Source organism: Ictalurus punctatus, chromosome 24, assembly GCF_001660625.3.
Source record: "Ictalurus punctatus breed USDA103 chromosome 24, Coco_2.0, whole genome shotgun sequence".
NCBI lineage: Eukaryota > Metazoa > Chordata > Actinopteri > Siluriformes > Ictaluridae > Ictalurus > Ictalurus punctatus.
In genome coordinates this window covers 5,856,092-5,880,262 of record NC_030439.2, presented here as the reverse complement: position 1 = coordinate 5,880,262, position 24,171 = coordinate 5,856,092, and the positions used below count along the sequence as shown (strand labels likewise).

Below are 24,171 nucleotides of genomic sequence, written 5' to 3'. Positions count from 1 at the left end.
AAACTGAAACATTGAGTGCATATGTATTTGCTGGGAAACCCCGAAATAAGATCTGGTCCAATTAATTAACTAAGTAGAAGTCACATAATTAGTTGAAGGTCCACCTGTGTGCAGGGAATATTTATGCACGCAAAAGATCTGTTTTTTTTGTTTTTTTTTTAATTGTTTGCGTCTCAATACAAAATATTTTGCACCTTCAAAGTGGTAGACATGTTGTGTAAATGAAATGGTACGAACCTCAAGAAAATCCATGTTAATTCCAGGTTGTAATGCAAACAAAAGGCGGGTGAATACAAGACATCGGAGACACTATATATTGTAATCTAGTGTTTGGTGCTGGGACGCTGAGCGATGGTGTATTTCCATATTTGCAGTAACCAGGGTGCGCTCTCAAGGCTTCGTAACCATCCAGTTTAACATTGTTACCAAGGACATGAAGAAGCTGGGATATGACGTCACGCCCACAGAGCAAACACCAGCCACTCACCTGGCAGGAACCTGATGACACAACAACTGTTAAACCTTGTTTCATAATTGTACAGATTTAATGTTTTAGAGCTCTTTCTACAGCTCTTTATTGTATAAATTAGCATCACATTTATTTAGCCTATTTTTATACATTTGTAATCGATTCCTCCAGCTGTTTTTGTGGTTCTGACATGCACTCTGTGGGCACACAACTACTATCTCGCACAAATGCATTACAAATCATTACGACTCTAATCCGATGTCAGTGATACAGTTTATTTTTTATTTTTTTATCATTGCAGCTACAGGTCCTTTATCACTCGCTGCGATTTAGACGGCATTTAAAATTTCATGTGACTTTCCTACAAAAAGCATTACACAGAAATAAGATACGGAACAATATGTTACAATAGAACAAATGATAAATTATATTATACAGTTATAATGCCAACAGGTTGAGCACATTCATAAAAAGCAGCCTGCTCCCAGTAACATGAGACAGTTTGGTAAATATACAGATGTAACATGAGGAAAAGTAAAAAGGTGTTTATGCATGTTCATGAGGTTAGTCTGCCACAATAAATGCATAATAAATGTACAAAGTAACAGAAAAGTGAGTGATACACGGTCAGTAACAGCAAAACGAGACAGGACAAAATGAGCTAGATATTGTATCGGTGAAAGCAATAACTGCCAACGATAGTTTGCATAACTATTGAAAGAGAACCCCCCCCGCCCCAGCCAAATAACCAATTGTGTAATTATATTTCATCTGATGTTCATCAGCAAGAAGTCTGATTTCACAGGATCGGCACCGCCATCACCCATCAAGTCCATCGCGAGCACCACGCGTACGTTTTAAAGCCGACTTCCCCTGATTGCGGATTTTGTGAGAAGGGACACACCCAGGCTCTAATACACAGCCGTGCTCGGGCATTACTACCACAGAATCTCCAGTAGAGGTCACAAATGAAGAGGACAGTTCAAGACGGCGTATTTCTATAATCTGAGAAACAACTCAAATCAAGAACACTGATGCTCGGGCCCTAAACAAAACCAAACTGTGGTATAAAACTGCAACAGCCGCTCTTTAATACAGCAAAAGCATTACGATTTTGGTAACTACGTTTGGGCAGAAAATTTGCAATCTTGCACTTGTGGGGGTGGTAACGATATTGCAACGGGTTTAAAAAACAAAAACAAAATGGACTTAACCCAAAATGGAAACGTCTGTAAATCATTAGCTTTTTCAATGCATTCGCAAGTTCAAATGAAGCATGAACACGTAGTGGACGTTTGACCTTGAGAAATAATATCCACATGAAAGCAGGTGTAGAACTCGTGTTAAATAACCCGTACATGAACATATGGTTCGTCTGATATGAACAAAGGGATTAGAGAGCTGAAGTCCTCGTCTTTTGGGTAGATTTGGCTGTAAATTTGCTTCCGCTTAAAGAATATCCCCATAGCTACATAGTAATGCTTTCATGGTAATCAACATCTGATGTATTTTTACACCATAGCTCAAAAAGAAAAAAGGAAAGAAAAAAAAAAAGCACCCTGGCCTACTCAAGAAATCCCCCACCAACCAAATAAACCATGCGTAATGTGTTTACATCAGTTTTTCCATACACACCATGGACTTGCTGTAAAGCAAAGCGCCGATGAATATTTTAATATTTAAATGTATGCTATATAATAAATTGACTGCGCTGGGTCAATGTCATTCGTTATATTATTAACAGATGTAGTTGAACCTGACAAAAAACGTGAACTAAATGATTCCCCAATTCCCTTTGTTCTGTCGATCATAACTAAAAATATTACACAGACCGAAAAGATCACTGAAGCTCGTTTAAAACGGTTCATTTCAGACTCTTTGAAAAGCTAGCTGACTGAATACTAGTCATTAGTATTGATTCGCTCATTAATTAGCTCTGTCAAGCAGTTACCACCAGGACGAGGTGAGAAGCTGTGTGAAGAATAATCTCTGCAGCAGTTATAAACCGTAATGAACTGAAACAGCCCGTATTAACCAATCCACACGCTCTAAAAACCGTCACAAAGAGAGGTTTTGAGATATATATATATATATATATATATATATATATATATAAAAAATTTTTTTTTTTTTTTTTTTTTTAAAGTCGAGCCTTGGTATGATATGGTAGCCAATTCCACATCATGCATTAAAAATCCCCTCCACTTCAGTGTGAAGTTCGTCTTCCGATGCATTCGATTTGAAACCATTCGAACAGGCAGACGTCGTGGATAAAATTCTCCGCATCCTAAGCATTGTTTCCACACTAAAAATAATAAACAGGTGGATCAGAGTCGAGCTAAGGACTAACGGTGCGCCAACAGTCAAAACAAGGGAGGAGAAAAAAAAAAGAAAGAAAAAAAGTGTGCAAATTCCCTGCTTTGAACATCAACATTATTACCATGTAAACTGATAGTGTCGTCTAAAATGTGTCTACTTATAACGTACTGTATAATACACATAGTGTATATGCACCGGGTAGAACATATAGGCTGTTTTGATTAAAAAGGGTTAGCTTTTTTTTTTTTTTTCCTTTCTTGCAATTATACAGCTTCAAAAATACTAAAAATTAGAAAATTAAACAAGAGAAAGCAGAGTTTTAAGCCTCCGTTAAGAAAATGAGCAATCAAAGCAAATTTAAAAATCAGAGCCCCTTTTGAACACAAGGCTGTCTTTCAGAAAGCGACCGTAGACTAAGAGTGGTGAGAAAGTCACACCTAGAGACACAGTAATCAATCGCTGGCAGTCCATTCGAGTAAATTTAGAAAAATAAAATACCAATCACTCTATGGTACCTACCGCCAGAGACAGCATCTCCTGCCAATGTAAAAACTGTAAACACCACTGCTACTCCAGAAAGTCTCAAAATAGCACATTGGTTTGGGGAACACGACAGTATGCTGTCCATACTATAGGAAAGGAGCCGGGAGAGGGAGACAGGCAATGAGAGCCTATATTGTTCCTCACAACAGGAAGGGATTAGTGGGGCCAGTAGCCTGGGTTGCGGTGCCTGTAGGCGGCAGCACGCCGCTCATAAGCGGCTGCGGAATTGACATGGAGGCTGGCAAGCCCATGCTTGGCATCATTTGGCCCATGGGAACGATAGGGGCCATGCCGCCCACAGGCCCCATGCCCACAGCACCAGCAGGGGGCAGAGAGGACAAGGGCATGGGTTCATTGCTTCTCTGGGACAGGCTGCTCAATCCCTGGCCTGAGAGGCCCATCATGGGGCTTACTCTCATTTGGTTGAGAGTGGGTGGCTGTGGTTGGTTCACCTGAAACGGGTTGACCTGGACCTGAGCTGGAGGGGCAGGGGTGGCTCCTAAGAGAAGGCATCAGGGAGAGAAACATAGTGAGAGAAGGCCGATTTCACACAGTGACATCAAGAATCTTAATAAGAAAATTTACTAGAGCCAAATATTGTGCATCCAAGGTCTGCAGTAGCATAGTGTCTGGGCCATAAATCCTAACGACGCTACACACAGTACGTGCCTCAGGTATAAATCAAACATACCTCCAGCAAGGAAAGGATTAGAAACAGGAGCTGGTTGAGCAGGCTTGGTGATCAGAGAGTCCAGGTTTACCAGGGCTGCATTAGGACCCAGGAAAGACTCGGGGGTATTTCTGGTTGGCTGCAAGTCAAACAGGTCAGGGCTGGCAGACTTGCTGGTCTGTAAAGGCATTGCTGAGCTTCCTTTACCAACACCTGTAAACGCATACCACTCTGAAGGTCATTAAAAAGTACAACATCGTCTAAAAAAATTACATGGAATGAAGTCTATCTTATTACACGGTTTAAAAGAAAGGATTAAGCATAAGAAATGTATGAGATTAAAAGATTAAAAGCGGTGAGAGGTATACCTGACATCATCGAAGAGCGAAGACTATCAAAATCATCTAGGTCGTCCTTAGAGGTACCATTTGATGTGGAGAAGAGATCAAAAGACCCTGTTTGGTAAAAATCAGAGATCATAGGGTTTGGGACAAGTGCAAGAACTTTCACCAGACTCAATCACACTGCTCCACTCATGATTGTTTGGGATAACAAGGAAAAAAAAGTTCTTTACCACTGTAAAGTGGAAAGAAAATGGAACCGAGCAATCGAGAAACAAAAAAATTATTACTAGCTGAACGCATTAAAAAAAATTAAAAAATTGAATAATAATAATGCTTGCATATTCAGATCAAAAGGGTGTGTGTTTGAGAATGTGTGTACCTGGGCCAGGGGCTTTGGGACGAGCGGCAGGCCCTGAACCCCACGGATCAGCCACTGTAAGAGCAGGGCTTGACCCCCAGGGGTCACTGTTCTTTATGGGAGAGACTGATGGTGCAGAAGCTGGCAGACCCCAGGGATCCACAGGAGCTGCTGGCTTATTGACACTACCTGCACGAACATAAAAAGATACACACTCTGATACACGATTCACGTTGTTCGGGACTGCACAAAGGACAAGAACTCTGCACTGATGGAACATCGAAACTGCAAAATAATTCCTGTGGCTGTTATGGGGCATTGTTGCTAAAACGCAAGCAAGTTGAGCAGCCCAGAGTCAAAAAAATGCAGAGTTGTAGGAATGTTTTGTGCTCCAACAGACTGGATGTACTAAAGTGTTTTTTAGAATTATTTATCTCCCACAATCCTTTGCACAATTTCAAGCAATAGTTGCACATGTTAGGCTATATAGTATATCCACTACCATACAGCCCTACTGGTGGAATAAAAGAACGAATACAAATGTAATTATACGTCAGTATTCGGTTTCCTTTTCCTTCATTATTTATCGATATAGATATTTCAGCTACGAGGCTGTTGTTTGTAAGCTTCAATACGATAAAGATTTACTCGGTACGCTCCGTAGAAGGCAGCTGAGATGGAAGGCAGAGGAAACGGATCTGTTGATGGGCACGCTGGGTGCTCCACCTGCAAATCTGCATACTGAGCCCCTTTGTTTAGAGCATACAGGAATGCACTACTACCAGCCTGGCTGCATTTCTCAGACACCACACCAGTTACAGCCACTGAGTCAGAAAGCATACGATAAAGAGGCAACGAGAGAAACAGAGTATGTGAGACAAGCAGTTAAGGTAAAAGATATAGCGAGATATACGGGGTGTCCCGAAAGCCTCCATACGCAGAGCACCAGGGCAGCGGTGTCATGTGTGATGTGCCTGCAATGTTTCCTGTTAAAGTCCATCGCGATCTTGCGACAGCTTCCAAATCTGAAAATTAAGCTATATATATATATATATATATATATATATATATATATATATATATATATATATATATATATATATATATATATATATATATATATATATTATATTACACACACACTAAGATTGGAAGACATTATGTATGAAGACTTTTGGGACACCCTGTAGAGAGAGAACATGCGCGCGCGCGCACACACACACACACCAGGTTTACCATAGCTTTGCCAGGGGTCTGAGGTGGGGGCGGTGGCGGGGGCAGGGGCTGCTGCTGCTGCTCTTGCTCCTGCCCCCCATGGATCAACAGGACCTCCGGGGACTGCATCTATCAGATCCATCAAAGTCGACTGAGGCTGACACACACACACAAGCACAGTTAGACCTTATATCCGTGTTCTGCTACTAAAGGGGAGCTTAAACGTTCACTACACTACTGTACAGATACTCACAGGACATTGAGCAAGTCCACAACAAAAAAGAAGAAAAGAAGAAAAAACACGAGGAGAGAAAAGCATTAATTGAAGTAATAAGCAAAAAGCGTTTACAGTTACGCTAAACCTATCGTCAGAAAGAAAGAGTATCAGAGATGATGTGATATCAGGACATGATGGGATGATGGAAATGCATTAGCTGCATACGAGAGTGACTGCCTGATGAGTCATCAACCTCTCAGTGAATCCAGGAACTCTGCACCTACCTCTTTCTTCTTTTTGGGCCCTTTCACCGAGTCTTTACGGCTCTCCTCCAGAGCCATCTGGAGCCGCAAGTCGTCCCCGCGGCGCATCCTCTCCTCCTAAACGCACGCACAATGACATCATGCATCGTGTTATGTTTAATATATTATATATATATATATGGTCTTTAGAAATTCGTTCTTCGGTGTACAGGCAAGAAAACATGACATGACATAAGCACTACTGAATAATACATGAATCATTCATTTGTACAGCACTTCAGGCTGACAGTCAGATGATGGGGCACACCCAAACCACCACCCCTACCCCCAGCTAAACTACAGTATGCGAAAGCAAATGAAGGAAGCAAGCAGTCAGAAGGCCAGAGGAGGGAGGGGGAGCGGGGGGGTAACTGAAGATAGGCTGGAATTTTGTTTTTATCTGAACCTGGCAGCTGTAAATGAGAATTTGGTCAAACATTTGGGAAGTGAAATCGACCCCTGCAGCGAGCACTTCTATTCCTAGACAAACGTGGGGAATCTGTGCTACATTAGAGGAGTCGGTTTACCCGTGTGACCGCTTGAGACACATCACCTAGTATGAGGAAGTCTTAAAAGGAAGAAGGAACTCATTAAAATTCAGAAATGTAAAGCATTTGATCATTTTCAGATGAGCAGCATTGAAAGGAGATTGCTCATGATGTGCAAATGCAGGGGAAAGTGCCGAGTCTGCGTACTGCCGGGCAGAGGCCAAGGTTCGGAGAAGAATAAAAATAATAATAAAAATGCTGTCCCGACAGCAGGAACCTCCTACAGCACACATCCTGCTCTGAGCGGCCCCTCCTCAGCTCGAGCCACCGGCGGGGCCTGTCTCGTATTTTCATGTGGAAATTCATCCCAGATGTCCGGGCGCAGACACACTTCCCGTACAACTGCTCTTCGAGCGCGAACTACGGACAAACCTCACAGCGCTTCCAGGGTTAGAGGAAACATTACACTTCCCGTCCAATCTATTGGAGCCACTTTATCACTTTCATAACTGGGATTTGGAACAGTGATTACACTTGTGGTTGCACTGCTTCCACTCTAATTTGTACTCCATCTGAATAATATCCCTGCGCTGGCTTGGCTCCACCGGCGGAAGAAAAAAAAAAAAAAAAAAGTCAGCTCGGCATTTCTGTATAATCTGTAATCAGGGGAAAGTGAAAGCGTGCACAGGGGGGAGGTCATGTTGCTCTTTTCCCCCATTCCAAACAGAATGTCTTACAGAATGAAATGTATACTGCAATCAACCAATCTGACTTTTGCGCTTCGGTTCTTTCCGCCTGTCAGTGTGTATACAAAAATCCCCTCTGAACTGCCCAAGGCACTACTCAATAAGTACTAACACACTATCAAACAAGTACTAAAAATAAGTCATCAATTAGCCAGTTCATTTAGAAGGCTGCCTGAACACTTGACTCCAGTCCCAGAAAAGTTGATGCATGTAAAATCAGATCTAACCAACATCCAGAAATGCAGGGACTGCACAAATTTGGCCTTCTCTTGGGAAGAAAATGAAAATCTGACACAGCCTAGTGGCATTTTTCAAGCGTTTTTATACCACAGTGTCGTTGAGTTCTTGAATCTGATTGATGACGATAGCAGCATGGATTCGGACGGTAGTCGTAGCTGTACCATAGATAATATTCTAACAGAGTGCTGCAGGGGTGACGTATTTTCTTAGGCCGACCCGGAAGTTAGCATCACCCCGGTTCCCTCGACAAAAACGCCAAGAGGATTGTTCCACTGGCTTTTAGATGACTGCAGAACTCTGTGACGAACAAAACGTCTATGATCCTTGCACGTTTTGTTCATCGAGATGATCTTCGTAAACAAACGCACGTCTTTTATGAATTCTGAAGCCTAAATACAATCGGCAGAATTAAAAAGCTAAAGTTAGGATATAAACGATCTACATTACAGTCGCATGACTTCAACGTCACCGGCACGAAGCTTGCGGTAGAATTTATAGCGCTACAATTTGAACAAAAAAAAAAAAAAAAAAAACACACAACACTACAAAATCAACTGATAAATCTAAAAAGTTGGAAAGTTTGCGTTGGAATAGTTTGCACGAGCGCGAATACGAACACAACGAGGCTTTAGTAGAACGGTTTTCCCGATGACGTTTAATGTCCGACAACCTCTGTAGTCCCGTTTAGCCATTTTTCAAGCCACGCAAGAAAGCTTAACAAAATCACGAATGGGGTATTACTGATGTATTTTATGTCGTAGAATAAAACGTGAAAACATCTTGAGAATATGTTAACCGCAGACCTTATTTCCGTCATTTAAGCAAAACCCCATTGACCTGGGGATGATGGATTCGCGTGTTAGGACTCATTCCTGCATCACGGGAACATCTACTGCCTAATAATAAACCGTGCTGCGGTTTAAGAAAGACACCCGTATAATCGGTGACGTGGTTCGAGTAGACGTTCATGTAGAATTTACAGAAGGAGTCTCGGGTGTCGGTGCTTTGTAAGAGTCGGTACGTTTCCCGAGATGGAAGAACCTTCAGCTCAGGAGACTTTGCGCTTCCCGGTTTCTCTGTAAAGAAAAGGCTGGTGTGGGAGCGGCGGTGTATTAGGGCAATAACACAAGCTATAACCGGGAATATCGTTCATTAATCATTTATAAGCATTAAAACTTGTAATTGGCAAATCTCTGTGGTATAAGAGGAAGAACGCGTGCGGTTATAGAACAAATCTCGTATATCTGTCGTGTTATTCCTGTCGTAAAAACACAGTTGGGAAAAGCATGTACAGGGTTTCCTTCAGTTAAACGTACATGTAAATCAACACCAACACATGGTACGCAATTTAAAATCAGATTTATGCATTAAAAAAAAATATACATATAAAAAATAAAAAATTTTAGTTGTCTTACTGGATAGATAGTTTTTTTTTATATATAATAACAAGTTTCAAATAAATAAATTATGTTAAATTAAATGAATATGTATATACATTGGGGGGGGGGGGGGGGGGATACCTGCACTGCTTCGTACCTGTGCAAATGGCAATGAATCCAAATCTAATCTATGCAATTAAATGAAAACTAAAGCCTCATTAAAAGACCTGACGACACCCTTTATAAAGAACACTCGAGTGACTTGTTTTTTTTGTTTTTTTTTAAATGGAATTTAAATCATAACAATAACACATATGTGAGGATTGCTGTAGTGTACGTGTAGTGATTAAAAAAAAAAAAGGTGTCTATGACTTATATGCCACACCTGCTCTGCTGCCTCTCTGCTCATGGCCAGGGCGAGTTGCAGCTGTAACTCCTCCTCTCCGCTCGTCTGCGGTCGGGCCTGCTCTAGCTCCGATGACGCATTGGGGGATGTGGCTGAAAAGAAAAAGAAAAACACAGACACACATAAATACATTCAGTAATATGACGTGTGTTCAAGGGCGTCTCTCTGGAGGCCGCGTCACTTGTGATGAAACCTGTAAAAAGACGTAAAAATTTTATCTTTTTTTTTTTTTTAAACAAGTGACGTGAACAAGGGTGAAGGAGTGTCACTATTAGTTACTATTTTTCCCCAAACCGACTCGCTACTCTAAATGCCTGGAATATCTTCTGCATACACGACTACCCATTAGCAGTAAAAGTCCATCATACAGCCCAGGTTTTTAGAGCTTGCTAACATACAAAATTCTGTCTGGCCAAAGTAAACTCCAAAAATAAATAAATAAAAATAAATAAATAAATAAATAAATAAAATAATGCGTCAGATCTGGATTAAGCACAAACTCACCCAGGAGAAACAGATATAAAACATACGGAGGATTTGCCAGGACAATTTAATCACGTAATGGATTCTGTAGTCCGAGAGATTAATAACAGCCGAGGAACTTACTGCAGTATTTTTTTTTTTTCCACGTCGTGCACGTTTTAACGATTCACCACGACGCCTAGATTTTGGATAAATAAGGTGCGAACGCTTGGAACAAACGAGAGAACTAGGTCTCGCCGAGGTCTGCTCATAGACCTGTGGTCTGACGCGTGTGATTTTGCCCCGATGTAATCGGGATGACGGGGAATATTAATAGCACCATTTCAGAGCAATGCAGAAACAGAGGTAAATATTTGTGGTACGGCTCCAACCTTTTAAAGCACTCTCATTATTCCAAGCTGTCTGACAGTAAAGTGGCAGTGATCGATAGGATGCAAGTCTCCAATCCATAAAGCCTCTGACCATCAGTCCTTCTTGATCCATTTACTTCCTAGTAATCCTGGAGGATAAACCGATCTCGACTTATACCACGATAAAGTTGTCTTTCATAACCATCGTAAGGTTGGGGCATTCAAATTCGATAAACTTTCCTTTCTATTTTCTTGCCTAACGCATTCTGAAATCTGCTTAGTGGAATGAAGAATTAAAATGAGAGAATGATATTAGTAAATGGCGACGCCACTGCCTGCGTTTCCCATGAGTACCTCTGAGCACACCACACCGATGGAACTGGAGAGGGATGCTTGAAATGTTGGATTTTCACTGTTCATAGCAGCACATGGAAGATGCACAGACCTTTAAAAGGAAAGTGAAACTGGCTATACCAGTCAACAATACTACTGCATAATGAAAACTGCTGGATAAATGTCAGTGTAAATAGTCAAATATGTTCAAGTGCACCTATTACGGTGTTTCTAATATTACCTTTCACGTAGTGTGTTATATAGCTGGTTGTGAATGTAAAAATGTCTGCAAAGTTTCACAAATCAAAGCGCATGTCAAACGGGGTATTCATTCACAAAAGACGGAACTGATTCTGAACAGCTGAATCGAGTCGTTAGTGATTCCAGACTTTACTTCCTGTACTAACCTACGTAGGTTTGTAACAAAAAGCCCCGCCTCTAGTCTTCATCGGCTGCTCGCTGACATACGGAGCTGATATTCGTTATGGTAGTGGGCGTTTCCTTTTTTAAACACGCTGACAGCGGTAGACCAATCACAATAGACTGGGACATCTGACCAATCAGAGCAGAGTATACTCTCTGAAAGGAGGAGTGTAGAATGAATAGTTCATAACGGATCATTGAACGAGTCATTTGTGACATGGAGGGGGGGGGGGGGGGGGGGGGGTAATGCTGTAGTTTAAATTATGAGCACATTAAAGTGTTTTTTGATCTTGGATGCATGTAAATCTACTGTTGGAGACCTCAAACAAAATTAGGCACGTTTCAAAACCATAATAGGTGCACTTTAAAACATGAGGCCTGTTGTGTTTAGCTGTAAGTTACACGTGTAGGCTGCTGTTTGAGTACCACGTAGATAAAGAAACAGGAAGTGAAACAAATCCATTTAAATCTTCTCTCCAGTTTCTCTTCTCACTACTTAAGTTTGATTTTAACGAGGTATTATAATTGGAACAGGCAATAATCAGTAGCTGTGGATTGTAGTATTCAGGACATTCAGTAGCTGTGGGTTGTAATATTCAGTAGCTGTGGGTTGTAATATTCAGGACATTCAGTAGCGGTGGGTTGTAGCTGTGTATAATGTAGATGTGGGTTGCTTGTAATTGGGATTTTAATATTCATATTCAGTACATTCAGTAGCTGTGGCTTGTAATATTCAGTACATTCAGTAGCTGTGGGTTGTAATATTCAGTAGCTGTGGGTTGTAATATTCAGTAGCTGTGGGTTGTAATATTCAGCAGCTGTGGGTTGTAATATTCAGTACATTCAGTAGCTGTGGGTTGTAATATTCAGCAGCTGTGGGTTGTAATATTCAGTACATTCAGTAGCTGTGGGTTGTAATATTCAGCAGCTGTGGGTTGTAATATTCAGTACATTCAGTAGCTGTGGGTTGTAATATTCAGTAGCTGTGGGTTGTAATATTCAGTACATTCAGTAGCTGTGGGTTGTAATATTCAGTAGCTGTGGGTTGTAATATTCAGTAGCTGTGGGTTGTAATATTCAGTAGCTGTGGGTTGTAATATTCAGTAGCTGTGGGTTGTAATATTCAGCAACTGTGGGTTGTAATATTCAGCACATTCAGTAGCTGTGGATCATAGCTATGTACAATGTAGCTGTGGGTAGCTTGTAACTGGGATTTTAATATTCATATTCAGTACATTCCGTGTTAAACATTTGTTCACAATTGCAATACAAGTGGGTATTTTGGTCATTTTTTAACATTTGCTCAGCTTAGATTTCCAACGTTGTTTCTCCCCTTCCCCGTAGACTCGCTGTACTGCAGGTGCAACTTATTTTTTATTAACAAATGCTGCAGAATCGATGCTGCTCTCGAGTAAAATTGCTCTGAGAAAGGACTTTAAAACATGAATTTAATACATCTGTGCAGTCCTAGTACAATATGTTCTGATCAATTATTTAAGCATTTAAACAGGAATTAACATTTGGCTTGTATCATGCTGTTCTTTAAAAGCAGGACTGCTGTGTGAGGAGACAACTGGGCACAGTTTCTCGATCCCATGACTATAAGGACCTGCGTATTGATGAGAAACTCTAAGCAGAGCTCGGGCAGAGCTGAGGTTGATGAGGAAACGTGGGGGTGGATCATTGTGACATCCCATATTACATCATAAGCTTCTTCCTGTGCTCGTCTTAATGGAGGAAGGATGCAAACGTGACTCATACTGAACGCAATCAGCTGAGCAGCCTGGCACCTCCATAAGCAGAGGAGGATCAATAAAGCTCTCCTCCACTGACCAAACTCACTCGAGAGCTCATTATACTTCGTCGCACCTGCGTCTGAGAACAGACTGAAATGAACTTCCGAAAGCCCTGAGCTTTCGGTCTGTTCACAACCGTAGGAGGATGTTAGCGGACCGACCGCTGGTTTCTGTCCGCTAATTAATCGCAGCGGAGGTGGGCAGGCCGTCCGGACGCCTCGGTTTCGGGGAGCTGTTCCGAATGAAGCGGACCTTAACATAAAGGCTGACACATCGTTGTCGTGGGAGGAGCGTGGAACCTACCAACGCACCAAAGTGCTCCGTCAACACACGGACGGTTTCGTTTGACGTGGTGCTTTCCAGTCTCGGGGGGCCATGTTTGTGAGCTCAGATATGAATCAGTACGATTAGCATGACGGTACACTGATTCATATTGAAATGAGCTCTGTAGTCACACTAAAACAAAATGGAATGAACACGCAAACAGAGAAAACCACATGTTTTGATTTTTTTTTTTTTTTTTTTTTAAAGACTTGCCTGGAAGTCAAAGACGTGACAGATGGAAATTGTTCTAGAGGTTTCCATCAGCAGTTCCACTAGAGTGATATACACACACCACTAACCGAGATCTGCAATCTAATTAACATCTAAGAAGATCAAAACACACCTCTACACCAACTGAACCATGTCAAACCGCCCTGTGTTATTTTGTTATACATCTTTAAACATATTAAAACAACTTGAACTATGAAGGCTGGATCCTGGAGTTCCTGAGACCTTAAAAGGTTAACTCGGGACAAAGTTTGGACATGGACACACTACTATGACTTCAAAAAAAAAATTTTTTTTAAATAACTGATCGAAACCAAGCAAATAATTATTTATTTTTAAAGTCTAACATGCGTGCTACATTTGGTTAACTACACTGCTCATATTAGAACCACAGGAAGACCACACTACACGCCAGATCGCACGCACGGCCAGTATAAGTACGCTATAACTGCGCCGACTCTACAGTCTAGAAATTTTATTCCAATATTTATCTAATCCACGAATCATTTTAAAGTCTCTGACTGAATGACAACGTCGTTTTGGAGAAATCTCAGGTTATATCCGGCTGCCTGTTTTTCCTTATTTGTGCAGCGAAACGTCCTAATCAAAAACAACCTCCTCAAGTGTGGTTTACGCTCAACAGAAAGCCCATTCACAAGTTCTGGAAGGACAATTCCCGGAAATTTCCACTGGAATGCAGACCGTTCCGCTGTTAACAGTCCTGCTTTTCTTGCAGACGTTTATCCCCTCCTCCCGCTTTTATTTTAATGACTCAGCTGCTTGTTCTTCTGCTTAATATTCCATGTTTGACAAAACCACATCAGTGACTTCAAACACTAAAACGCTAAACACACCCAGTCACTCCCACCAAAAAAAAAAAAAAAAAAAAAAAAAAGGTGTCAAATGCTATACTAGCAACACAAAGCCCAAAATAAATAAATTTAAAAAAAAAATAATTATGAATCAGGCAATATGGGGAGCTCGTCATGTTCCAACACCTCAGACCTGATACGCACACGCACCTTATCAGTAAACTCTGTACGTCTGACATCCCCGTGTTAAGTTATAAAAGGATTTAGTCGTGTGTGGGAAGGGGAACAGAGAGAGACAGCGAGAGAAAGAGAGAGAGAGAGTGAGTGTGTGAGAGAGAGAGAGAGAGAGAGAGAGAGAGAGAGAGAGAGAGAGAGAGAGAGAGAGAGAGAGAGAGAGAGAGAGAGAGAGAGATGCATCTTTCTTCCTCCCCTCTGTACAGGATCACAGAGCAGTGCACTGGGCCCTGGGGAATTTGGGAATGCTGGCTTCCTGTAACCAGCGTGAGGCAAATGGAGAGTGAAATGCAAGGCATACCACGGTTCAGAACGCTCAGTCGACAGCAGCACAGCTAACGAAATGACAGATAATATCCAAAAGCAGACATGCCTGTTTTCAAATTGGGCAAATAAAGGATTGCTGCACACAGTTCGAGCTTCAGGGCTCCTTGAAGAAGATAAAGACGGTAAATCATGAGCAGCCAGCTGCACGGCCTCGGTGATGATGTGAATCCTAAAACGGCTAGAACGCTAAATCTTAGATCGTCTATTAGCCATTTTACGTCAAATTGACATGGACTGAGTGGAATATCACAGCTGAGCTAGGCTGTACCAGAAGGGCTTAATAAAGCCTAATGTTCCTAGTGCTGAAGCGTCACTCCAGAAATAAATCATGTACCACAGGACTGAGAAAAATTTTATTATATGATACACTTCTGTAATACAATCATCTCTACATAATATCACACTGCTACGATATCCTGGGGAATTTACTACATTTATACTATAGTACCAGACCTGGCAACCTTTACACGATCAGCGTACGCTAGTGCAAGTGATCGCATTCACACACGCAGCGTGTGAGTTTTATCTCTGTAAGTCACCAGTCGCTGTACTATAAAGTCACAAGTAGGCGTTCCTACTACTGGTTGCCATAGTAACATTGATCAGTGGGTGGCTAAATCTAAAGGGAGGGCGTTTGTATATAAAAGTCACCAGCGTATTAATGCATCGTTTCCATGACATGAAGGAGATGCAGTGTGAGCGCTTCACCGCTGAGGTGAGGCGACTCGCGAGCAGCATGGCGGATCACGTGCGCTCTACTGTCTTCACTCCCACTGCTACTCGCTGCACCGAGTCGCTACAAATTTCCATAAAGTGAAACTTTTCACAACGTTGTCATGTCGCTGGACACGCCCACATCTAGTCTCCGGACACGCCCACGTTTAGTCTCCAACGCTCGCTGCCGCTCATGTCGCCAGACGTCTCCGGCTCTCGTTGAAAACGAACGGTCTCCGGTCGCTTTGCTGCTACTACTCGCTGTAGGTGTGAACGTCCCTACATTGCCTAGAAGCCCCACCCCCTTCCCCGCACCTCACGTGCTCTCAGTAAGGGCCGTGCTCAAGTGGCAGCGTGGTCGTGGTGGTGCTGCTAGGGCTTGAACCACCAACCTTGTGATCAGTAACCCAGAACCATTAACCCGCCACTGTCCTAATCAAGCCTTGCACACTTACCCAAGCTCAGGATTGAACGGAAACCACCAAAAACGGCGCTTTACCGAGAAAAAAAAAAAAAGATGAAGGATTTTGACCTAACAAGGTTAAAAGTCGGGCTTCAGTCAGGATGCAGAGCAGCACGTGGAATGGTGGAAATGATCGTTTTCTTGTCTTTTTTTTTTTTTTTTAAATCAGTTGTGGAAGATTAACTACGAATCACCACAATAAAATTACCATTACGTTACTATAAAAATACACAAGTTTATATTACGCTACGACAACAGAGTTTGCAATATCGTGTAAGCCTTGTATACCATATATGGCTAAACTGCACAACTTTAGAAATGATTTCATCATCAAATAAACTTACATCCGTGATATGACGCCGGTGAGCCCTCGGACCTGCCGTACTCCTCCGAGTAGCTGGTGGAGAGGTTCGGTTGGCTGGAGCCACGACCAAAGCCGATCTGGTGGCTGCTGCCGACGCTGGTGGCTACCTGGGCCATGCGCTCTTTGGTCTTAAGGGCCTGGGAGCGCTCGCCCTTCAGCCGATCATCATCTTTCAGCAGAACCACCAGCTGCTTGGACTTCTCCCTCACGTTGATGCCCTGGTCTTTACCGTCGCGGTCGACGTACTGGAAGTCTTTGAGGGTCTGGATGGCAAAGATGTTCTCTTTGCACTGCAGGGCCACGCGCTCCGAGCCGGTCTTGATCAGGTAGTCCAGCAGCGTCAGTGCCTTGTACACGTGCCTCCAGTTCTTGCCGTGATCGTTCAGCCTCTTCCAGATCATGCTCATGATCTCGGAAAAGGCCACCACGTTGTACGTGAGGTCAGAGATCTCAGACATTAGCGAGCTGGACGGCCCCCAGGGATCGTTGGAGGTCGCCTCTCTGACCTTTTTCTCTGCGTCAGAATAGTTATTGACCACATTTTTCATCTGCCTCCGGATCGTTGAGCTCGGCATGGTGCGGTTTTGCGTGGTAATATCCTTGGGATTTAGTCTGAAGAAAGCTTTTTATTCTGCGAGAAAATGTATTTATTTTTTTTTTAAATAAAAAAGATATATATATAAAAAATCCCCACACAACCAGAAAGTTCCTTCTCTTCTGTAAGTTCTCAGAGTCAGGCTCAGATTTCTCGAAAGGTTTTAACTAGTCCAAACGCGCGTCAACAATTCTCTGCGTTAGTTGGTGGTGCCTGTTAAAATCATTTCCACACAGAGCAGGGAGTGAGCATGGCGAATTCCTCCATTACCTGCAACACAAAACCAAGAAGAGTCAAGACATCGAGATATTCTCAAAATAATCCTTGGATATAAAACTTACAGAAGAAACTAACTAAACATCCTACGCAGCTGCGCTGTTCAGAATTTTATTACTACTTTTCTGTGATTTTTCTGGAGAACTTGATCTGGATATATAAAGCATACAAGCTAATCTTAGGTCACAAAATCTATTAGTCATGCCCTTTGTTTTAAGAATGCACATGCAAGTCAAGTCTAGTAAGCACATTTCCTGACAGCACCAGCGTTCCCTCACTGTTAAAAATTACCCCCAAGGTAGATAAAGAGAAATAGGTCACAGCTGTGCAATTTCCAAACAGAATGAGTAGTAGGCTCTTATGCAGGTAGTGAAACATTACACACACACACGCACTACATGCTACTGAGACTAAAAATAAATAAATAAATGTAAAAAAACAGAGTGGATTAATGCATGATGTGGTTGATCTTACAGTAACACGACACCATCCGTGTGTGAGGAAACGTCTCATTTCCCAAAAGTCATTGCACCATATTGTTCTTTCCACTTCTGAAAGAAGTAAACAGTCCAGAGGACTGGCCACCGCAGGTTCTACCAAATCTGTCAAATACACAGCAACATAACAGTTTTTAAAATCAAGATCTGCTGTTCTCAATGCACAAGTTCGGTCATGATTTGAATATTTTATTTACCCAACCCGACCTGATAACTATTCCATCTACTCTGCATGTTTCCCCCGACACGCACACGCACACGATTACGCTATTTGATCAAAAGTTTCCTACTGACAACAATGAGTTAATCTTAGAACCACGAGCCAAACTCGGCGTCCTTGGCGCGTCTTGTAAATTCATTAACACGAATATATAAATCGCCGAAACGTGACTCCCGCCAAGCATCCGTACAGCTCGACCTCGGCATCGATTCCCTCCACCCACCGTCCTCCCAACATCCCTGAGTCTGCGTATACATGAATAAAGACAGGCCCTAATGAAACATCTGCTGCTTTAATCACCGATTCAGTCACGGCACACAGGAGGAAGACAGGGGCGACTGAATCAGCGGCGGAACAAAGATGCACAAGCCCTCGCTCTGACCGGGGGGCGCAGGAAGCCAGCACACAGGCACAGTTTGTGCGAGGGTGTAGGACGCACAGTGGCTTCTTCTTCCATACTAAAGAACAGCTCAGGTCTTCGCCTTGCCAATAACCCGTCAACTCGGTAGCTGGTGCTGAAATGAAGCCAAGCACCAGGCAGAACAAATTTCAGGAAGGAGAAAAGCGAGGATGCGCTGTGGGTTTGTCAACTTCGCTGCAACGAACGCCGATTACTCAACCCCAGACATGACAAAACCTTTTCCTGGAGATCAACATGACATGACAGCTTGACAAAAGAAATGCTGTCACAGATTATACATCTTAACCTATAAGAATGGAAAGACAGATAAGTGCTGAATCATTAATTGTTGCCTCTATTGCTGGTAAATCTCTGGTTTCACAGAAGCAAAGTGGAACAAGGAGTCAAGGCTTGGAACAGGAGTCTTTAATTTAAAGACAACTTGCCGTACCAACATTTCATACACTTCAAAGGAGGAACTCATTTTCAGATTACAGATAACTCGTTGCCACCTACAGAGCTGTTGTACTGTATAATGACAACAATCATGATAACAGCTCGATGTTATGTGTATGTATATGCAGAGATAAATAAGTCCAGGGTGTTCCTAGGGTGACATTCAGTACGTTTACATGGACAACGTGTTGACGTGTATTACAGACATGTACACACCTTAATCACACTATTAACGTCGTGTGGGAGTTTTCACCGCATTTTGCGACAGGACACGTACACACACGCCAGCGCTCAACCGTCTGACGGCAAACAAGAGAGCCTGGCTGCGTCCGAAACCGCGTACTTACCTGCTATATAGTAGGAGAAATACATGCATCTCGGCGACTATATAGACGATAAGTACGCGGTTTGGGACGCAGCCCGCGGATTCAAGCAGTCGTCTATTTGCACGTACAGCATGACAAATTATTAACCGCACTTGAAGCTTACATAAAATTCAAAATAAAAACACCCAAAACTGTATACGGTCCCATAACGAAGACAAACTGTATGTCGATACGTGAAATTCTGGAGGGAACGTCGGACGGCGTGACGTGGGGACGTAATGACCTGTGCGGTTAATCCATCTATGTTCTATAACATGTAAAACCTGAACATGAAAGGAATATTCTAAAAGCGACTCATGTAAACACCTTAATCACGATATTGTCTTATTCAGAATAAGGTCAGTAATTAGATTATTACTGTCCATGTAAACGTAGTCATTATATTGTTTAACTGTATTCTCAAAATGTGTTGGACTGATACTACAGAAACTTGCTTTCCACAAACGAACAGTTCAAAATTTTTCACGTGTTGTGTTCTGCAAGTTTTGTTATTTTTTGTATGTTTGGATAAACTGCGTGATCCAAATCCAAACCTCACAGGCCAATGTGTAACCTTGGCACATCACGACTTCGCCATTTAACATAATTATAAACGTATCGCGTTCTCGACGTGTAGCGGCAGAACTGCGATCGCCTTATTATTATTTTTTTATCCCGGTCACACAGTCCTAGTTCCCACCTAGCTGCTACTGATTAGACACTTAGCTATGTTAAGCTTATAATGTAGTGAGAATAATGTACATGAAATTAAATTCTGACAGCGACTCCCACACCCGGTCTGCTCATGATATTAAACGTGAGTAGATAACCTTTATCGTGGTCCATCTGAGGGATGAGTGAGAGCAAAGAAAAAAAGGGAGGAGGAAAGAAGTTTATATCTACCGCACAGATCAGAAACTGACCATTCTGGATTGACACAAGCGACCGAAGCAGAAAGCCAAAACCAAAGTGCAAACACTGCAGAAAATTTCATTCAGCCATCAGAACAATCAAGAGTCTACATTCTCACTGATGAACCGGGATCATCACTCTGTTGTATGCTAAACACATCAAATTTGGTGGCTAAGGCTACTTCTTCTCCTCGCTGTAATGCTACTGGAATCGCAGCTCTTCAAATCCATAATCGACCCTGAACAATGAAGAGCAAATGCCTAGGACACTGGCTGAACCTTAACCTGGACAATTCTGTGTGAGAAATACAGCACGGTCGTGAAGGACAAAGTGCCCTGATACACCCCAACCTCGACAAACAAAAAATGTCTACGACAAGTTCCAACGAGCCTTCACGGCGGCGTTACAAAAAAAGCAGCGAGAGGAAACGAGTACAAAGCAAGTGTGTAGAAGAACTCTGACTAAAAGCCATTGCACCACAACTTAACAGCTGCTAAAAAAATTCTTTATATAAGGCATTTGCTTAAACGACGATGATGATGATGAAAGTAGTGGGTGCGTCGGCATGAACAAGTCGAGAATGCGGTCTGAATCAAAACAGTGTAGCTTAAGTAAGAGAAAACACATGAGCGTCAGAGACCGCTGGGTGTGCGTTTTATTGCACGTCGCCGTTCTTCCTAACTCAGCCGGTTAGATCAGTTTAGCGTAAACTTTTACAAAGTTTTAACAGCTGGTTACCCTTTGTGAGCGGATCCCTCTTCGTCTTATTTCCTCTTACTGAATTCAGAGTGGAATTTCCAGCGTCTTAGGTACAGAACAGGTTCATAAACTGCACAGCTCGTCATATTGTTTTCTCCCCTATGTCGTGTATAACAATACGGGAGCCTACGGGATGATACGGTGGGAAACAGTTACGTATGACGGGCACTAAATCACACCACTTACCGAGTTACCTCAAAGCTGACGTTCAGAATCGGGATTAAAACGCGTTGCTATTTATGATCAAGCGCCCCAAATATTCTACGATCCTCAAGACCCCGAAATCATACTACGGCAAACTCTGAACCTTTCGGCCGTCTAAACACGTCACGTTGCTGCCTCTGCGGTCACCGCTAGTGTGTGTGCAGCTTTATCATACATGACATATCAAACGCACAGAACATAGCATCGCTGGCCAGAACTAAACTAAATCTACTTTTTTTGGTTGAGCCCCCCCCCCCCACTGCTAAGCAGCATCGCACATCGTCTCGCTAGTTAGATTTCTAGCGCACTCTGAGCAATTCACTCTTTCAGCTTACAACCTCCAGGTGATCGATACGGACATTAGCCCAGTTCAGATTGGATTCATTTCTCACAGGGACGTCTGCGATAATTTTACACCTTTATCTCCTCAGTGAAAAACCTCTCGCATCGGGACAGCAATAAATTTACCACAGGCGGAGGAAGTTTCTAGCAGGTTTGTATTTTCGACGATAAAACGGTGTCGAGTCGAGAAAGGACGCTGGCTCTTATTTCAGTTCGGCGCAAAACCAAGGTTCCAGCAGCACTCTGAAAATACAATTCGTGATCACAAAGTGTACGAGAAGTGGTTTAGCGACTATGGAAACGTTTAATATCTGGAGGAGGATCGCCGATGCGTACGTGACGAGATTAAAGACGGCACGTCGGAGCGGTCATTTTGTTTTCTACGCAAGGAGCCACTGTATAGAAAAGCATAGGTGTGTGTATCTGGGACATCGGCGTCGGTACGTAATTCAGCCTGTAATTTTCTCAAAGGAGGACAGAGGAAAAACACCAAAACAACAGAAACCCTCATAGAATTTGTAATGGTTATAATGGGAATTATATTCGTTTTATTTGGTCTCTACTGGTAATTTGTTGCCTTCCACTGGTTGCATGTTTCGTCTAGTGGATACCATTAAAGACCTACGTCCTTAATACGTCCTACTACTTCACGCAAACCCTTTGCTAACAGTTTTAATGGTTTACAGCTGGTGTAGTACTGGAAACCGTTAAGATTGCTGTGACGGTTTCTATCATTTGTTTTTCAGAAGGGACGCGCCAGACGAGAAAATAAAGTCGCAGAGGACCTCCTGTAAAATAGGAACTTACCCCTGGTCCTGGTGGACATTTAATTTACCGCGAGAGGTTGTATGGAAAAGCCGTTCTCAAATAAATCGTCCAAAGAAAGCAAACAGGGAAGGAGCAAAGCCATTTTGTACAACTAATCTGTAATATTTGTAAACCGCTTTACATCTTTACATGATGGATGAATACCGTGATACCGCGATATTTAAGACCGGGTTTCCATATCGTTGAGTTTTCCAACCATAACAGCCCTACCACACAGCACTGTGGATAGAGGAGATACACGGGTGTGTCCCACTCTGAGAAACAGAGCACAAAGACACCAAAATAACCGCATTACTCTTAAAACGTACAACTCAGTGCTGATTATTTCATTCAGATTAATCTTAAAGGACCAACCGAGTCTCTTTACTCACCGGCAGGAACTAAACAAGTCCATTCGGGACCTTTTTTTCCCCTTGGGTTTCATATCGCTCTCAGACAAGTTGTCTAAAAACTGCACACATTGATGAACTGCTAATAATCTACAGATACATGATTAGTGTTATTAGCTCGGTTAAACAAGTAAATACGTGACGTTAAACTCGGCTAAGCTTGCAGCTAATATTAGCCGGTCGCTTTAACGTACAAGGTGATAAGACAAATAAAGAAAAGAAAGTGACAGCAAAATACGTTGGAATTTTCTAGATAACATTATTATCGGTTGGAGCTACGCGCTTCAAGACATTATACACAGCCAGCTTGCTACCTAGAATATTAGCACACTTGAGTTAGCCGTTGGTGCTAACTAGCTAGCCAGCTATCTTAACACGGAGCTATTATTAACACTGAAATTATTATTTATATTAAAAAAAATAGCACTAAAATTTACGCCAAACTTTCAGTTACTATGTCTGAATGTGTCAATAAAATGTAGTTAAACTTCAACTTCCCTCGAGTTAGTAAACATGTAGCCCGTTAGCTAGCAGGATAGATAGCAAGAAAAAGTTCTCATCCTGCTAGCCTGTTGCTAACATTGTAATAGATTAGATTGCTTCGTCGATCTTCGTGATAAATATATATATATATATATTTAAAAAGGTGTATTACTTATCGTAACAAACATCAGAATGATAATATGTTTATTATTAAGGAGGTCGGGTGTGATTATAAATAAACAGACGGATTATAATCTGTTAACTGTCTGTTGTAGTAGTTAGTCGGCTAACATCGCTAGCTATCTCAAGCTAACCTTGGACAAGTGGTCGCCTTAAAGGTGTTACTCAATACTGAATCGCCACATAGTACCCAAGCGGCCCGAGTTTACATTTTACCCAACGGTTTTTTAAGGTGTTTTAGTTTGCTAACTTGATTCATTTGAGCTCGCTTAAGAGTGCTGAAGGCTGCTTGGTGCTTTGTGGAGATATCACGAAAAAAAAACTGGGAGTCAAGATAACACACACACACACACACACACACAGAGACAGAGACAGAGAGAGACACACAGAGACAGAGACAGAGAGAGAGAGAGAGAGAGAGAGAGAGAGAGAGAACCAGCTAGAAAAACAAAACAATAACTTACCAATGCTCCAGTGGTGTTGTTTCAGGTTTCAGTATTCTCCCGGGGATAATACCCGGCATGCATACCAGGAGGGGAGAAGTGTGGAAAGTAAAAGTGCTTGTTAAGATGTACTGAAGTTTATAAGAGTAGCTTGCCCAGGCTCTGTTAGTGTTTATGTGGAGAGCAGACAGGCGGGCTACACGTCGCCGTGTGTTCTAGCTTAGCCAGTAGTAAAGCTCAGTATATTAGGTGTGTGTGTGTGTGTGTGTGTGTGA

At 42.3% G+C, this 24,171-nt stretch overlaps 2 protein-coding genes across 4 annotated transcripts in view; one reads left to right on the top strand and one right to left on the bottom strand.

Annotated features, from left to right (window-relative positions):
• Nucleotides 1-1,673, top strand: part of b9d1 (B9 protein domain 1) — a 7,113-nt gene extending 5,440 nt beyond the window's left edge. The window contains exon 6 of one of the 2 annotated variants that reach the window (XM_053675046.1): nt 375-1,673. In XM_053675046.1, coding sequence (XP_053531021.1) covers nt 375-502 — 128 coding nt within the window. In that variant the 3' untranslated portion in view covers nt 503-1,673. 2 annotated transcript variants of the gene reach the window in all.
• On the bottom strand, nt 731-24,171 carry epn2 (epsin 2). Of its 2 annotated transcripts, XM_017455033.3 has the most exons (10): nt 23,918-24,171; nt 17,893-18,020; nt 16,528-17,412; nt 9,676-9,788; nt 6,420-6,515; nt 5,940-6,075; nt 4,725-4,892; nt 4,370-4,456; nt 4,023-4,214; nt 731-3,830 (listed from the first exon to the last, which is right to left on the bottom strand). In XM_017455033.3, exons 3-10 carry the CDS (start codon nt 17,120-17,122, stop codon nt 3,472-3,474), a joined length of 1,746 nt encoding a protein of 581 aa, XP_017310522.1. In that variant the 5' UTR covers nt 17,123-17,412; nt 17,893-18,020; nt 23,918-24,171; the 3' UTR covers nt 731-3,471. The 2 variants fall into 2 exon arrangements, with proteins under 2 accessions (XP_017310522.1, XP_017310521.1); XM_017455032.3 differs by lacking the exon at nt 17,893-18,020.